We start from the raw sequence: 18,211 nt of genomic DNA, 5'->3' as shown, positions 1-18,211 counted from the left end.
TCAAGTCATCATAGTTTTAAGATTGCCCCAATTTCCTATTTGTTTGTTTGTTTACCATTTTAATGTTTCATCAACAGGGTGTTGATCCATTCATTCATCATAGTCTTAAAGATTGCCCCAATTACCTATTTATTTGTTTAGCATTTTAGTGTTTCATCAACAGGGTGTTGATCCATTCCTTCCTTTTCTTTATTCCATTTAACTGACCATTGTCCCCTCTTACACTTTTTTTTTTTTTTTTTACCTACTCCAGATACTACATTTCAAGATAAAGGAGGCCTGACTCCCAGCAGGATCTCGTGATAAAGTAGTGATAATTAAAATTTAGATAAGAAGTGCCATGCTATAAAAAGATTGTGCTCTGGATAGGAAACCTAGTACTGTCTAAGGGGTGAGAAATAAAACACAGAGGAAGTGATGTGAACAGAACCTAGAGACTGAGAAGAGGCCTCATAGGCCAAGGCCGGGACAACACTGCTTATGGCACTGTTCCTTGTTGCACGCAGGAGAATGAGCTGATCAGATCTGCACTGCAGAGGATGGACTGGTGGGAGGGGGCAAGGGAGAAGGCCAAAGTTCCAGCTGGGAGTGCCCAGGTCAACAGAGGGCAGTCGTGGATGGAGAGGAGGGAGTGGAGCTGAAGGATTCTTGACAAGGAACGACAGGATTTGGTGAGGAAGAAGTTACTTCTTGGTGGAAGTAAAAGAGAAGGCTTCTAGCTTCATTTGTATGCTTCTCAACTGGGGGACACTTAGGCAGGAACCTGAACAGAGACTTTTTAAAATACATGAAAACTGGGGCACCTGGTTGGTTGGTTGAGTGCCTCTTTTTTTTTTTTTAAGATTTTATTTATTTATTCATAGAGATACAGAGAGAGAGAGAGAGACAGAGGCAGAGATACAGGCAGAGGGAGAAGCAGGCTCCATACAGGGAGCCTGATGGGGGACTCGATCCTGGGTCTCCAGGATCACGCCCTGGGCTGCAGGCGGCGCTAAACCGCTGCGCCACGGGGGCTGCCGGAGTGCCTGACTCTTGATTACGGTGCAGGTCATGATCTCAGGGTCCTGGGATCCAGCCCTGCATGAGTCTGCCTGGGGACCCTCTCCCTCTCCTGTTTCCCTTCCACCTGCTTACATGCACTCTCTCTCTCTCTCTCAAATAAATAAATAAGCCTAAAAAAATACATGAAAACTAATAGACTTTTCTCTCTCTTTCCAGCTTTTCTGGGTCAGAGGGAAGGGAATGGTTTGGTTTGTTTATACTCCTTCTATAGAGGACTCAAGAATCCTTAAAAACGCGTACCTGTAACAATACCTTAAATCATGAATATGGGGGCGGGGGGGGGGGGGGGGACAATGGCCAGAAATGGCTATCATTAGGTGTGGCTACTGGAAATCAGGCACCGTTCTAGTAAGTCCTTTCCACGCAGTGGCATGAAGCTCAGCAGAGAAGCCTGGGCTGGAAATACAGACGTGTGACAGCTGAGGTGCCTGGAGCGGACAAGATGAGCTAGAGAGTCCTAAGAGAAACAAAGAAAGCCTGGGGAACAATACGTAAGGTGTTTGAGGAAGAAAACGGGCTAAAAAGGATACCAAGAAGGAGCAGTCAGAAAGGACAGGAGTGGGCCAAGAAAGATAGTAGGTATCTCAGGGGTCAACGTAGAATAAAGATTTAGGAAGGCAGCCGCCAACGTCCTAGTGTGCTGCTGGGAGTTCAAGGCAAAAGATGAAGCGGCTGAGGAATCTGATGGTCAGGAACACCACAGGGCCCTGATAGAGCAATTTCACTGGACAGGAGGGTGGGGAGAATGTCTACTTTCATAGGCTGAGGAGAGAACAGGAGGCTAGGAAGTGCATAAAGGGAAAAGCTCTTGCTTTTCCAAGAGCAACAGTGAAGACAGTGAGACATGGTGACCCCAGAGGGCAGTGCAGCAACAGAGGTAAGTCTATTAAGATGGGAGGGACAAGCACCTGTCAAGGACAAACAAAATCCTTGTGCAGGAGTATTTCTGTCACAGATACAGCTAAGCCTGCAGCTCTGCTTCCCACTGCTTACAAATTTTGTGTGCCAAATGTTCTTTCTTTTAAACGCTGTGAGCGTCATTATGAAGGATTGCAGTTCTTGAAGGATCCTTGAGCTATTACTATATTTTATTTACATGTCAATGAGCAGTGAGCCACTTCAGCACAAGTGCACCACATTTGTGAATCACATTCAATTTCCCTTTTCCAGGTTAGAAGACTAAGATTTATTCAGAGGAAACAATTTAAAGAAGTAGGTCATTATACTACCCAGGATTAGCTAAGAGACTCTGGGGAAGGGGGGAAAATGGTTTAAAGACAAACCAGAAACAATGAACCATTCAGGTAATTGCTGTCATCCGATCCCAATTTTTAAGTATTTCTTAAAATAGAAATAAGCCTGCCCATGGCTCTGGAATTCTCCCAGATGTGAACCTCTCATACCCAGCATCCTCACAAAATACTGAACAAGCCGGTGGATCCACAAGGCAGCTTCTCATTTGTTTCTCAAAAACCCATATTTCCTATTTCGATTTCAGATAGGATAGAAAGTTTCCGATTTGCTGTATTTTCAGAAGTGTTATCTCCCCAAACACTCATTTACTAGAAGTTCTGTTTCTTAATTGGTTAATCAAGAAGGTTAAAAATATCAAGAGGTTCTAACCACTGTGCTCACTGCTGGCTTATGGTACAGGTTAGTCCAACTAAGACTAGGCCCTGGCGCACATCTGCTCAGTGGGAGCAGCAAGCGTGGGCTTTAAAATCCAAAAGACCTGGTTCTGAATCCTGGTTTTGCCGTTTAGTAGTTCTGTGGCTGCGGGCAGGTTCCATAATGTGTCTGAGCCTTAGTTTTCTTATATCTTTTAAGAAAACAGTATTACTTATCTCACAGAGCTGTGAGGATTAAGTGCATCTGGGAGCTTGCATATAATATAACAAGCTTTAAAAAATATGAATTCCCTTGTTCGAAAGCCAGCTCAAATTCCATCTTCAGTGGCTTCATGAAGCCCTTCCTACCTGCCCATCTCACATCCTTCACCTTCTTCTCCGAACTCCTAACATACCTGAACAGGATGTTGCACTCAAGGATGGACTGTTCCTTAATGCATCCTCTTGGCTTACTACGTGCAGATTTGGTGTCCCTGATCTTCAGGGCACAACCCAGCACACATCCCTTTCTTATCACACCCATGGATCTCAGCGCAGCCCTGAGCAGTCAGAGGGCCACTGAAGACTCAGAATTCTGTGATTTTGGAATTCGATACTACCTACGAGTCTCCTTCACTCCACTGATTAACCAGGTAAGAAACTGAGCCCGAAGACGTTGAATGGCTTGCTAGAGAGGGCGGCTGAAGAGTAACCAGGTCTCTTGCCTTGCACCCGGAGCCTGCGGTGCTCTCGGGAAGCAGCAGCATAGCAAAGTCCACGAAGGCTTCGACAGGCCAGGAAGCATCTGCACTCCCTGGATTAAGCCACTTCACGTGCACCGGGTGGATCTGCTTATCTACCGACTGACCCAAACACAACTCGGTCTTTGGGCCCTGACACGACGCAGAGCAACTGACACTCCTCTGCTGCCACCTTCTGGCACAGCGTAGCACGACACGGGCGCTTGTTGGCGTTTTCTTCAACAAACACTCCCCCGACACCCACTACATATTAGCTCTGTGGGAAGAAGAAAACCCAATAAAAAGGCACTCTCAAGAGGCTCACAGTGTAGAATTAGAGAGACAACACACACCTTGATTAATTCATTGGTTAAACCAGTCCTAAGCAGAGGGCCCGGAGAGGACAGGGACCGCAGGCTGGAGCTGGGGACGCCGGTGGCCAGCGCTGGGCTCTCACCTCCAGGGGTTACGGTGTGAACAGAACTTCACCCCGCAAGGAACGGCAAGAAGGCCGCTCCAGAAAGAAAGTCGAGCACACGCACAGAGGGCCACAGAAGTAAACCACGTTCAGGGAACGGTCTGGGGTTGCTCCCTGAGTACCTACAGTGACGCAAAACCACAGACCCAAAGCACAAGGAGCGGCGTAGAGAGCGACAGATGTTAACAGCAGAACAGCGTATTTCTGGACGGGCTCAGCTCAGAGCCCACTGAGGGATCTCTCCTCGGGGCTGACAGGACCACCCGTCCACAGAATCCTCTGCGCTGCCTGACACAGCACAATTCCGGATTTTGTCAGGAGCTGGTCCTCTGGGCATAAAAGATCACTCTGGAACTCCCCTTCTTACAGGTAGGGCGAAAGGCCGGCTTCCATGAAGAGTCGATGTGACTGTACAGCTTGTGGCATGCAAATAGCTCAGGGAGCTCGCCTCTGCATTTCCTAATTCCTGTCCAAAGGCCGTCTAACCCTTCATTTACCTAAACCAGCTCCTCTCTGTAATTGCCTACATATCCAGCAATTTTTTTGTTTTATTTACTTAAAATGCATTATATAATATTGAAGGTTGAAAAAGTTATTATAAAGCAGACAGCCACCAGGGGCGCCTGGGGGGCACAGCTGGCTAAGTGTCCAACTCTTGGTTTCAGCTCAGGTGGCGATCCAGCCCCATGTCGGGCTCTGCGCTTAGCACGGAGTCTGCTTAGGACTCTATCTCCCTCTGCCCCTGTCTCCTCTCTAAAACAAACAAGCCAATCTTTAAAAAAAAAAAAAAAAAAAAAGAACAACAATAAAAAAAAGAACAGAACCGCTACTTATCATCCAACTTAAGAATACATTACCAGTACCAGTTTCCTCTTGAAAAGAGATGCATGTTCCTACCTTTTGAAATTCTTTTTTTTTTTTCCTTTTGAAATTCTTAATTGTCCTCTGCTCCTTTAACCTCTTGGGTGGGATCCTTAAGTCAGTGCACATGTTTAAATTCTTTAGGAATATGAGGAAACACCAGTTCTAAAGTGGTTATTCTGAACACTGGACATCTTATCCTTCAACATCCACCCTCTCCCTCTGCCCCCAACCACACCAAATAGCACAAGCAAGCAAGTCAGCTTCCCAAGGGACCATCAGGAAGAGAAGAGGACTGAGGGGAAAAACACATGTCTAGGATATCAAAGGCATCAAGCAAAGAAATTTTACCTGCTGCTTCTGCTATTGCATGCCCATTCCTGATGTCTCAACTCAGCATACCGAAAGTTAGCTCCCAAACACAGAAGGTGCTAGCAAATTATGGCAGGGGCTTGATTCAATTCCCCAGAACACAAAGATCAACTCCCTGTGCCTCGGATTTCCATGGAACCAGGAACAGTAAGGAACTCCACTGCCAGATCAAACTATTCTAGGAGAGAGCAGGTCAAGCTACCTCAGACACACCTTGCGCACACCTGCGCAGCAGCTTCCCAGAAGCCCCATTTTCAACAAACGGGTGGCCACTCCTCTGGTTGTCCTTCCCTAGTAACCTAGTAAACACCAGAGCTCATTTTGTAAGATTGTTATAAGTGACCGTCTTTTTCTAACATGGGAAAATCAACCCGTAGGAGAGAAAGGGGCGGGGGTCTGAGAGAAGGCACAAGATTTTGGTCCCTCCCACACGTCTCCAATACTCACAGCTCTGAAAAAAGAACCACTTTATCAAAAGGAGATTAACTGTAAAAACACAGCTGATAAGGGCTTTGAGTAGCAGGTGTTGGGTGACTGCTCACTTTACTCTGAAGTGGTTGGGGAATTGGGATAGAACCACCAGAGGCTCTGCTGCATCAGGGAGGGAATGGATTCCTGTCCTTTGGAATGCATGTGTCCCACGGGGGTGGGAGAAATGTTTTAAACCTCCACTCCTGAACCGTTAAGTGGCGTACTGAGGAATCATGTGACAAATGCCACTGTCTCTGGAAAATGAAGTGAGTTTGTGTCTCAACAGCTGTGCTTAGCAACAGAAATACAGGAAAAAGATAACAGACTTGGAAATTCAAGACCCTTAAACATTACTGCAGTAACTCAGGGCAGGCACCATCCGGGTCTTTTTTCCCAGAATACTTCGGTGGAGCTAAACAGTATTATTTTTATAAACAGCTTTATTGAGATACAATTCACATCCCCAGTTAAGTGTACCATTCAGTGGTTTTTAGTACATTCACAGTTATGTAATTATCACCATCATCAACTTTGAAACATTTTCATCACCCCAAAAAGAAACTGCATATGCACTGGCAGTCACTTTCCAGTTCATGTTTTTAAATATAGATCAACAGCATCATTCTCACTGGCTAAATGGTACCATGTTGCATCAAATCGAAAACGTCACATTGCAAGATGTACCGCCACTTTACCACTAAGAAAGAAAGAGCAGCGCCAATCACACACGCTTTTCATCACCTTTTCACTGCTTGATTTAATAGCTATTGAAAGGGATCTTTTAGAATTAGACATATTTTGTACAGCAATGCACACACCTCCGTGGATGTAACATTACACCTCTGCCAAATTCACACATGTGCAGGAATGACAGCTAGCAGGAAGGCGTTCTGATTTCAGACACAGTGAAATGTGAAAAATGTTCACCATAGAATCAACAGTATCAAATACTGCACAGTATGGAGCGTCCTTGGTTACAAAACAACAGAAACTGACCTCACTAACTAGGCAGGAAAGGAATCACACAAGCACGATCTCTATAAGCTGATGAACTAACATAATAACGTATCATCTAAGCAACCCAGAAACCCCTAGAATGGGGGTAGAAAATGTATCTACTGCTATATACACTTCACTCTCTCCCTGTTCCACAGTCATAGTCAGGAAGAGAGAGAACCATCTATCTCAGTATAGAAAAACGTAGTTAAGTTCAGCTTTTTTGCAGTCTTTTAGATAAGGAAAGAAAATACCTATTTTAGAACCAAAATTGAGAGAGAGTGGAGGAGCTGTGGAATCTCCTTTCTAGAGCGCCTTTCCCAATTAATTGACAACTGCCTGTCTTTAGCTTGGAGACAGTGAAATGAGTCAAAGGACTTTAAAAAACCATGACTCAGAGTTTAATTACTTGGTTTAAGTTTCTAACATTCCAAAGATGATGCCAAATTAATTTGCTGACAGCTTCACATTAGTAGGAATAACCACCCAGCTTATAAAGACCCCAAGGGATTTAAGGTCGATAAGTGTGGTATATACGACTCAGTCAATACGGACCGCATCCTGGCCAAGCACGTGGCTATCTGGGAAAGAGAAACAATTTTAGCTTCTTGTAGAGGAAAACTATTTTAACCGTTTCTACAAAGAAAAGGACACCAATAGGGACACCTGGGTGGCTCAGAGGCTGAGCCTTTGGCCCAGGGCATGATCCTTGAGTCCCAGATTGAGTCCCACGTTGTGCTCCCCGCAGGAAGCCTGCTTCTCCCTCTGCCTGTGTCTTTCATGAATAAATAAATAATTTTTTTTTTTTAAAAAGGAAGGACACCAATAAAAAAGATGTAAAATTCAGTATAAAGTTAAATGGCAGTACTTTGTCATCTATATTTCATGTCTTATTAAAGTTGCATACGTTAAAAAAAGAAAGATGTAAAATCCAGGGTTGGGTTGAGAGGAGAAAAGCTAGAGGAGAAACAGAGCAAGAGGATCAAAGGCAGACATTATCAGACTCTAATATTAGCCAAGGGAACTGTTTACATTTTGTTGCTAAGGAAAACTTGGCGCTTTGGAAAATGAACCCAACCACTACACTATTGTGACAGCTGCCGCTTGGCTCTGATACCCCTGCAGAGTTATCTGCCAACTGCCTGCCACTTGCCATTTCTGTCCTGCTGTCTGCCAGTCAAATCAACCCCGTTACAATCAGATGACCCTGTTGGTTTCTACAATCCTCAGGGGCAAGCCAAAGACTGGATGGCGGTGATTACAGTACCATGAAGGTAGACTGGGGCATGCTGGGCTACCAAGTAAGATGGACTGGCCCCTGAATCAAAAAGAAATGGTTAGTGAGTTCAAGGACAAGAGACGAAGAGGCTTGGGTGGTGACCTCCACGTGCGGCTGACTCAAGACACGATAGTAGGCAAATCACTCCAGGCTCCTAGGGCTTCACCATTTGCATTTGTAAAACAGGAAGTTTAACTTCTGTTCTTTCCATCAGGTAAAGAGAATACATGTGCACATACTTGAGCCTTCCAGGAAAGAAAACAACAGGAACTTTGTAAATCCAAAATCTTAAAACTAATAAATGATTTCAGAAGTTTTGCCCTGAGCTTATGTAGCAAAATAAAAAATTATCTAAAATGCTGCAAATCTTGAATTTCTTGACTCTTGTGTTTACTCTTCAGTGATTATGGCCATCGTCATGGACTTACATCATAAGAAAGACCTTTGTTCCTAGAATTAAAATTTTTTTTCAGGCTCCCTTTCTCTGCCCTGCTTAAAATGGTAATAGTTTATCACTCTGGAACTTTGGAATATATAGAAAAAAAAAACAAAAGAAAATAAAAAATGTCCATAATCCCTCCCTCCCCCCAAAAAATCTAGTGTTAAGATTTCCATGTTTATTATTGTTTGGTATTATAATCTATTTTTTGTATCTAGCTCTGCCCATTTAATGACGTATCTGTAGTTACAACGAATTGACTAAAGCAGAGACTGATCATGAGCCAATCGGTCGGCACACACCTATTTACCCCTCCTTAGGACCAAACATTCTCAGAAAGGAAAAGCGCCAGCTGTGCAGGTTTAATGGCAAGACCCACTCCCCAGTCCACATGCCCTAATTACACTGCAAATGGAGATTCTTTCTGAGAAGTGGCTTTTCCACCGGGTGGGCCTCGCTGTGGCCAGTTTTAAAGCCCCATTTATCCCAGTGCTCACTAATTGTTTCAAATTGGACCTGTGACTGTGAGCTTCAGGCCTCCATCATGGTTCCCAGCAGGAGTCCAAATGCTTCCACAATGAGCTGATTACAGAGAAAGCTGCAGCTTCAAGAGAAGAATTAGCACCCAGCATGCTCTTTCAGAAGGAAAATTTAGCTGTTTTCAAAACATGTGATTTTTTTTTCTTTTCAGCTTATGTTTGTCTAGAGGGAGAAATTCTAAATGGCTTTAATTCTGTAAAGGCTTAAATGATATGTTTTATTTGATCGAGTCATTCCCCAGCTGAAAATACTTCAGTGGTATTCCATAGCTTTGAAAACAGAAGTTCAAGTTTCTTAGCATAGCACAACAAAAATCTACATGACTTGGTTCCTGCCTACCTCTCTAGCTCCACAATTTCCAAAGTATACCCAGTAGAATACCAGTCTTGGGTTTCTGTGAAAAAAAAACAAAACAACTATTTCGATGGACACAGAAATTTGGAAAATGCTGCAAATTCTAACCACCCCCACGCTCCCTTCTCCATACCCAACTCCCCCCGCCACCCCCAGCCCGGAGAGGAAGGATCCTGAAAAGGCTTCTGAGTAATCCTGTTTAACTTTGCTTAACCCATTCTTTTACAAACTAATTTGGCCACAGACTGTCTGCTTTTTTTTTTTTTTTAATTCATCTAAATCTGTTTCACAAAGACACCTTCAGAAATGCAACACTGGCCTTGCCATCTCCCAGCTTCAGGTATACTGAACTTGTTTTTTGAATTTCTTGGGTTCCCTCTAAAATACCATCCCCTCCTATTACTACTTATAATTCACTTCTAGTTGTCTTCAAAATTCAACTCCAGTCACCTTCTCTGACACACCTTCTCTGTCACCCTACTCAGCCTAATTTAGATTCCCCTCCTCCGTGCCCTCACAGCAATCTATACATATCTTTATCAGAGCACTTAACAACTGACTATATTATTTGATTTGCTTGTTTGCCTTCCCACAATAGATAAATTTAAGCTCTCAAGGGCAGGAAAGATGTTTTTCTTTAACCTTGTATCTTTAATAACTGTGCCTGGCACACAGCAGTCTCTCAATAAATGGATGCTTTATATATGTGGGTTCCCATTTAAATAGGATTCTATATACAAACAACACATTTCCAAAATCTTTTATTCTAGGAACCGCTTCTGATTAATTTGCCATTTTTATACATGTGTCTATCTTCAGTACAACTGGTCACTTCTAATTATTGTTACCCAATTAAATAATAATTTGAGGTTTCTGTTTTGCATCTAAAAAATTCTATTACATAGTGATCTGCATGTAATACTTCTAAGCGTATCTAAGAAGCTGTATCTGCTAACTTTCTCTCACAGTGGTTCATTTCCTTCAGTGTTCATAAGGTTCTATGTGAGTTTGTCTTTGGTCAGCAACTGTTTTGTAGAAATCCTTTGTACCCTGGGTTGTCAGTGTGTTTCTTCATGGTAGTTTTAAAGTGCTTGTGCCAATGGCCCCAGATTTCAAGACTGCAGACCTAGTTTCTTCGCTAAATTCTTGGCTGGGGGTGGGGGGGCACCTGGGTGGTACAGTGGGTTAAGAGTCTTGTTTTAGGTTTGGGGCATGATCTCAGGCTTGTGAGATCAAGCCCTGCACTGGGCTCCACACTCGGCACAGAGTCTGCCTGAGACTTTCTCCCCCTCTCCCTCACCACACTCTATCATTCAATCAATCAGTCTTTTAAGGAAGAAATTCTTGGTTTGGGATTTCCACACTATATGGGTAGTAAGAATTTCCCAGAAAAGATTTTTCTGTCCCTGCCCAGACCCTTGAATAGGTCCTATCCTATCCTTGACATTTCTTGGGGCCACAGACAAAGTACCCTTATCATGAATTAGGCAGCCTTTTGAGAACTCTAGCTTTATACAGGTTCTTGGTTACAGCCCCTAGCCTAGTCAGGTCCAAAGCCATGCTTCCCATAACCACACATGGCATTAAAATCTGAGCCTCCAGATGCTAAGGTCTACTCTATAGGTCTTCAACCAACCCTGAGCCTCTCCAACCACTCTGGTCTTTGGATTCTTTTCAGTTTTGTCACCTAGCAGTTCCCTTTCACTTTTCTGAACTCAATTATACTTTCCTACATTTATAATGGGAAAGGGGTCCTTATAAAATCTATCTACCATGTTCCTAGAACCTTTTCCTAAGTAAATTTTGAATCCATTCACTTTTCTCCATCTCTTTTACTATTACCTCTGTGCAAGCTACTGCTCTCTCTCATGCCTCTCTCTATTCCTGTCCATCTTTCCCTGTCCAATGCATATGGAATAATGTAACCAGAATAAAAGCCAGAATTTAAGAAAATGTGAGATCAAGTTATATTTTTGCATATTTTCTATATGACCCAGCAATTCTACTCTGAGGTATATATCCAAGAGAAATAAAAACATATGCCCACACAAAAACTTGTACATGAATGTTTATAGTAACATTATTCAAAATAGCCAAAAGATGGAAAGAACCCAAATGTCCACCAACTTATGAATGGCAAACAAAATGCAGTATATCCACATTGCAATTTGTTTGAATAGTGTTGGAATTCCAACACTATTGGAATAGTGTTTGGCCATAAAAAAAAAAAAAAAAAAAAAAGAATAAAATGCTGATACATGCCACAACAGGAATGAACCTTGAAACATTATTCTAAATGAAAGAAGTCACAAAAGACCACATATTGATTCTATTTATATGAAATGTCCAGAATAGGCAACACTATAAAAACAGGAAGTAGATCAGTGGTTGCTTCAGTCTAGGGAGTGGGTAGATGAGGTGGGAATAGGGGGGCAATGACTAAATGTATGGGATTTCTTTTTAAGATGATGAAAATGTTCTAAAATTGACCATGATAATCATTGCACATATCTGTGAATATGCCAAAAATGACTGAATTGTACACCTTAAATTATATGGTATATAAATTATATCTTTATAAAGATGTTAAAAAAAAAAAAAGCTTCCAGTAACTCATCATGGCTCTTAACATATATATCCAAAATCTTAGTCCTCAGCCGTAAGACTTTGCATTATATAGCTCCTATTTATTCCCCAAGCCTCACCTTAGATTGCTCTTTCCCTAACTCTCTACATCAAAGTCACATCCTCTCTCAGATTCTCCAAAGGATCAAGTACCTTCCCACCTTAGTGGTATTCAATAGCCATATTTCTGCCAGGAATGCTTATCCCCTTCTCCTAGCTATTATTCGTCCTACACATTTTGAGCATCATGCCCTTAGGATAACCTTATCCTGCAGGAGAAGGGAGGTCTTCTGGAGGTGGATACTCTGTCCTAACAACTCACACTACCTCTCCATAGTATATATTATAATTATTTAATATTTATCTTTCTTCACTACCATGTATGTTTCCCAAGGGCTAAGACTGTTTGCTTGTTCACCACTATATTACCTGGGTTCATCATAGTACTTTGCAATGGCAAACGCTCAATAAATATTTTGAAAAAAAAAGAATGCTAGTGACTGAGTCCAACAAATGTTATGTAATGTCTTCTTATTTATCTTGTGCCATTACTGTATTTGTCTATTATCTAATAAATATCTAATATCTCCCTGTTTATTATTTTGTGCTGTCCTAAAAATGCGCTTATCTTGAAACACCACATTCATGTAATTCATCTATATATATATATTTTTTTTTAAAGATTTTATTTATTTATTCTTCATAGACACACACACACAGAGAGAGAGAGAGAGAGAGGCAGAGACACAGGCAGAGGGAGAAGCAGGCTCCACGCAGGGAGTCCGACGTGGGACTCCATCCAAGGTCTCCAGGATCACGCCCTGGGCTGCAGGCGGCGCTAAACCACTGCGCCACCGGGGCTGCCAGATATATATATATTTTAAAGATTTTATTTATTTATTCATGAGAGACACAGAGAGAAAGAGAGGCAGAGACACAGGCAGAAGGAGAAGCAGGCTCCATGCAGGGAGCCTGATGTGGGACTCGATCCAGCGTCTCCAGGATCAGGCCATGGGCTGAAGGCGCGCTAAACCGCCGAGCCACACGGGCTGCCCAATTCATCGATATTTTAATTTAATTCTTTTATTATTATATTTGCTGCTTCTGGAGGAATTATGTCCCAGTGATAATATATGGTACACAGTACATAACAAATATTTGTGGCTTAAGTAAAACCTCTCAAGCAAAATTAGTATCTGTAGCAGGCGCCATCTTATTGTTCATAGGTCATAAAAATCCCAGAAGACAGTAACTGTTTCTCTAGGTTTCTCTAAATAATGGTGCGTACACCTAAATATTTAATAATGCAGTTTGATAAAAAGCCTGATTTACCCCTTCTTTCAGGGGTCATGATCTTAGTGATGAATTTAACTCATTTTACTTGTGTCAGCCCAGAAGCATTTTTGAAATGGAGTTTTTTCCAGCTAATATTCAGAAAATATTACTTTCACATTTAGTCCTAGATGAAACTAATAATACCTAAATTACATCCAAGCTATTATATACATAAGCATTCAATATCCAAGATTGACTTATTAAAAATTTTCTTGGCTGGAAACCAGTGTAAAGATGATGCTCTGCAACCTATTACCCCAGAAAACTGACTTTCTCCAATTTTTATATAAAGAAATGAAAAAAGAAAGGAAGGAATGAAAGAAGAGAAACACTATTTTTCAACTCAACATTTCCCTTCTGCTTCTCAAAATTTTAGTTTTAGAACTACCATTATAATAAACAAACATCTAAAAAATTTAACTCATTGTACCCTGTGGATGATAAGACTTATTATACATATATACACACTCACAAATACAAAATCTCCTTCCTTTGGAGATTCAAAAGAAAATGAGGTCAAACTGAAATCTAAATTTTTATACGATTTCACTTCCTTTTCTAGTCTTAAAAAAGGAATAAATATGGCTTCAGTTTTTAAGTAGATCTGAAACAGCTACATGGAGTGCATTCTATTTTTTTACTTTTTCAAGTGGGAGGAAATGTCCCATTCTTCTTGGTCACATCTTCCAACATCTTCTAATACTGACAATCAAAAAGTTCTTCTTAGCTTCTCCCTTAAATCTCTCCTGTGCCAATTCATGACTGCTCTCTCATCATTTTCCTCTAAAGAAATTGTAAAATAACCGGTCACTATCCTTCTGCCATCATCATACACTATTCAGTTCTTTTTCTGGTATTCTTAAATTAATTAAAATGATATCCTAGCTTTATTTCTCTGAGCCTTTTTCATGCTACGGCTTTTCCTTGCTGCCAGGGAAGTCTTCACAGACTCCTCAAAACAAAAGAAAAGATCCTTCTCTGTGCTTTAGGTTCTCTACCACAAAATGGGGAAACAGTGTCTGACCATGATTTCTTTTTTAAGACAAATAGAAAAAAGATATGCCTGTATTCATAACAGAATAAGTATCTATGCTAAAGAATCAGAAAAAATTAAGATCTCCGCCAAAAATCTCCCAGAAGCAAAATAGACAACCCAAACTGTAACATAAAGATCTACTTTCATAAATGTATTTGGGATTGGGGGAGAGACTTCACACCCATTTCTTTATCTCCTGCCTCAAAGCAGAACCCTACAAAGGAAATCAGTACATAACATACCTCCTCCTGTCCCTGGCTTCCACAGAGGAGTCTGTTCCAGGAGTGGAGAGCAGAGTGGCAGTTGTAACCCCATTGGCAGTGTTAGGTGGAGGGCGATTAGTGATCACACAGAGCGGGGTGCTAGAAGAGACATTGTCTGCTGTTTTCTCTACTGTTGAGTCAGCCTGGGATTTGTAAGGAGTCCTGAAATAAAAAACACAAAAACAAAAAAACACAAGCAGAAAAAGAATGGTCAGGCATGCCACATAACAAAGCAGTAGCGCGCGTGCACACACACACACACACACACACACACACACACACACAGGGTTTGAGGTAAGTACCTAGAGAAATCTTGCTCAGATTTTTTTTGTCGCTTGACTGGATTTTTAAATTCTGAGCTCTTAAATCTTAGAACGGTATGATTATACATTTAGTCTGATATCCTCTGCCCAAAGAGTTATATTTCATGAATTTTTTTTTTTTTGCTTGAGATTTAAAAAATTAAAAAAAAAATAACTATGGCACAAGGAAGATAGTAACATATGCAAGAGTGCTTTAAATGATTCTTGAGTACCATCTGGTCTCCACACAGGCACACAGAGGCAGGGCCTCTCCACACACATGAAAACGACACTAAAGTCACTTACGATATTAGCCTCCACCTGCCCCTTAATTCTTGGCAGTGAGAGTCTTTGTGGTAGTCCTCAGCCTAGATTAGATGACCATCTTCTTGGATTCCAGAGATATTTGATAAATACAACCTCAGTATGCTTAGTTTTCCCTTACCTAGCTCAGCAACTGCTCTCTTTCCACTTAACCAAATGCCTGATTGTCTGTAATCTTAAGTGCATACATGAGCAACAGAAACAAAAACTAGTAAGATTCTATATGTAACCTTAACTGCAGACTTTCCAACAGCAAGCTGTATAATTAAACTCATTTACATGAAAACAAGATCTTTGTTTCTTAACAAAGAGTTGAGAGCAACCATTGGCTCTCCACCCAAAAAGCTATCATTTGTGATGTCACAGCTTGTTGCTGGGGTAACAGAGATCCAAAATTGATATTCACAGAGATGAGAAAAGCAATGAAAATAAGGAATTCTAAAAATCTGGCTTTTTTTCCCCCACTTACTCACAATTACCAAAAATGCTTATAAGTAGCTATAAACTCATTTTCAAATAATCACATCATTAGAATAAACTTGAAAGCAATAACTAGATTGTAAAAATCTAAATATGGCACCTAGATGCAAATATAAAAATAGAACAGTTTTGAACTGGTATCTAAAAAACACAAGCCACTTCTCCAGAAACAATTAATGACTCAGAAAAAAGGTGAAACTAAATTCCTCAGACTTACAAGATGTATGAGTCTATAGGACATACTAATAAAAGTAGCCAGAAACAAAGCTATAAAAAAGTACACTTATCAAAACCTTATCAGACATTATTTTGAAATGTGGTATAATTTTACAAGTGGAATGTTAGAATAGGAAAAGCTCCAGAGCAGGGAGACTCTGGAACCATGTGGGGCTACATTTCAGCCAACTTAACTCTCAAGTCACTTCATCTGTAAAATGGGAATAATGATACCTTAAAATCCAAGGGTCTTATGACGATTAAATAAAATAATGTATGTAGAACACTTAGTATAGAGCTCAGAGTAAAATACAAGCTCAGTGGAAAACTAACAGTGAAATAGAAGCTCTGACATGGACAAATCTAGGTTCAAATCCTGCCTCAGTTCCTTACTAGATGTGTGATCTTGTGCAGATGATTAAGTTTTGGGTCTCAGTTTCCACATCTATAAAATAAGAACAATATATGTGTGCCTGAGATATGCCTAACCCATATTCATTTTCCTTTTCTTCCCAACAGAATCCATCAATTATTGAGGGCAGCATTGCACCTAGTTAAAAATCCACATTTTCCAAAGTCTCCCTGGCTGCTAGAGGTAGCCAGGGAGACATGAGCAGAAAATTAGCACTTTGGGGGAAAACCTCAGTTCAGAAGCATACCCTCTTGGTACATTTCCCCCTTTCTTCCTTCTTCCCGCCTAGAATCAGTCATGACAGCTAGAGCTTCAGAGGCAACCCATGGAAATGGAAGCACGATCTAAGAACTGTGAAACAGAAAGACAGAAGGATATAGGATCCTTTGATGACTCTGAAGCTGTGGTGCCAACCCTGCAAATTTCTGGACTTTAAGTGAGAGAAAAAAAACAAAGCTTTATCATATGTAAGCCTCAGTTATTAGGACTTACTGGTACATGTGAATAAACCAATTGCTCATGTAATTTTTATAAGTACCGAAGCCAACGCTCAGCACACGATAGGGTTCAACAAATGGTAGCCATTACTATTTTCCCTGGTCTCAACTCTTAATACTTAAGCAATTAACCTCTCTGCATTTCAGTTTCTTCATCTATGGGTATAATATTTACTACACCTATGCAGATGAACTATTATAAGGACCCAATTAATAAATGTCAACATAATTGTACAGTATTATTATTAATAATCCATCTTGAGCCTATCCCTCCCAGCCAAACAATCACCACTTATTTTAACGAAAGAAATATAATAAATGGACAAAAACCAATCAAGCAACACCACCAGAGTGTTCTTGCAGTAACACTATCATCACTAATGTTTTTCATTTTCTTTGTGTTAGTTCTAGAAACACTACCTCAAAAAAGAGTCCCTTTGCCATACCCCAAAGTAAAAAGGTCTCTGACCATACACATAAAGGATTGAAAGCCATAGTCAAAACCACAGCTGAAGTCCTGGTGCACTTTCACGATGAAGTCTTTCCCATGCTACCCCTTAGAAGGACTAGACACTACCGCCCTAGGAACAACACAAATCTAGACAAATTTAGACAAACACACATCTCTTCCTTCCTACAGTGTTTCTAGCAAAAACTGGGCTGAGAATTTTCAGAAGGCTATAGGAAGCTTATGGAACAAGAGTTAGCTTATCATCTGATTTGGGTTTATATGCTGTCCGAAAAAAAGAGTAAGTAGAAGAGACTCCTACTCACGAAGACTAGAAAATTAATGTAAGTGAAGTAATGTGGATGTTTTTAATATGTGCTTTCCCATAACAGGATGACCCTTACATAGTAATTCCACAAAAGCAGTCACTTTAAGTCGAAGCCTAACACCAAGTACAAAGACACAGACCCTATTCAATGAGCAACTGCTGAGTGCCTAATACAAGTCCAAACAAAACATCCTTGTTAAATCATGGACATTTTCACACGAATTCAAACTTGTTCCACAGTGACCAAGTCTCTTTGGTTCGAATCTCTTATGTGTATCCAGAGGCATGAGTTTTGATGACTGTAACTCAAATGGCCCCAAGAAGCCTTACCTGCCATGGTGTACAGATGCAGCAGTGTTTGCACTGATTGGTGTAGGGCAAGAAGAGGCAGGTTGCCACCTGCTGCCCCGAGAGGTAGATGAACCAATGGTAATGGGTGAGGTAGCAGGAGATGAATTGCGATTGGCTGAAATGTAGGGACTTGTGGGGTCACTACTTCTACCAAATGAGGCACTGCAAAACAGCACACAGTCACTTTCTTCAGGACATGCTGCTCACCCACCATGTCCCAGCACCACCTTCCCCCCAGATTGTGCATTTGAAAGGAATGTAGACCAAAGAGAGGGTATGGCAATTGGGAAGTGGAGTGAGTGATCAATTCCAGCTATAGCTGGGTCACTGGCAGCAAGCAGGCATCTGTCAATCATCCAAAAGAGTGAAGGAAGCTTGAGGAGAGATGATATGCA

At 41.2% G+C, this 18,211-nt stretch overlaps 1 protein-coding gene across 9 annotated transcripts in view; it reads right to left on the bottom strand.

The window, feature by feature from the left end:
- Window positions 1-18,211, bottom strand: part of PPP1R12B (protein phosphatase 1 regulatory subunit 12B) — a 204,882-nt gene that overhangs the window by 106,257 nt on the left and 80,414 nt on the right. For 6 of the 9 annotated variants that reach the window (XR_011996431.1, XM_026018025.2, XM_026018026.2 and 3 more), the window contains 2 exons: window positions 17,796-17,978; window positions 14,438-14,620 (listed from right to left, as the gene is read on the bottom strand). Coding sequence is in view for 6 of the 9 variants with exons in the window: in XM_026018025.2 (XP_025873810.1) it covers window positions 14,438-14,620; window positions 17,796-17,978 (366 nt within the window). In the remaining 3 variants the exon portion in view is untranslated. Of the gene's footprint in view, window positions 1-14,437; window positions 14,621-15,066; window positions 15,119-17,795; window positions 17,979-18,211 lie in introns of those variants that run through there. The other 3 variants (XM_026018028.2, XM_026018027.2, XM_026018030.2) reach the window with 2 other exon arrangements.

The sequence above is a fragment of the Vulpes vulpes genome, chromosome 13 (genome assembly GCF_048418805.1).
Source record: "Vulpes vulpes isolate BD-2025 chromosome 13, VulVul3, whole genome shotgun sequence".
NCBI classification, from domain to species: domain Eukaryota; kingdom Metazoa; phylum Chordata; class Mammalia; order Carnivora; family Canidae; genus Vulpes; species Vulpes vulpes.
The sequence above is the reverse complement of the archived record's forward strand: the minus strand, read 5'-3'. Positions and strand labels throughout refer to the sequence as shown.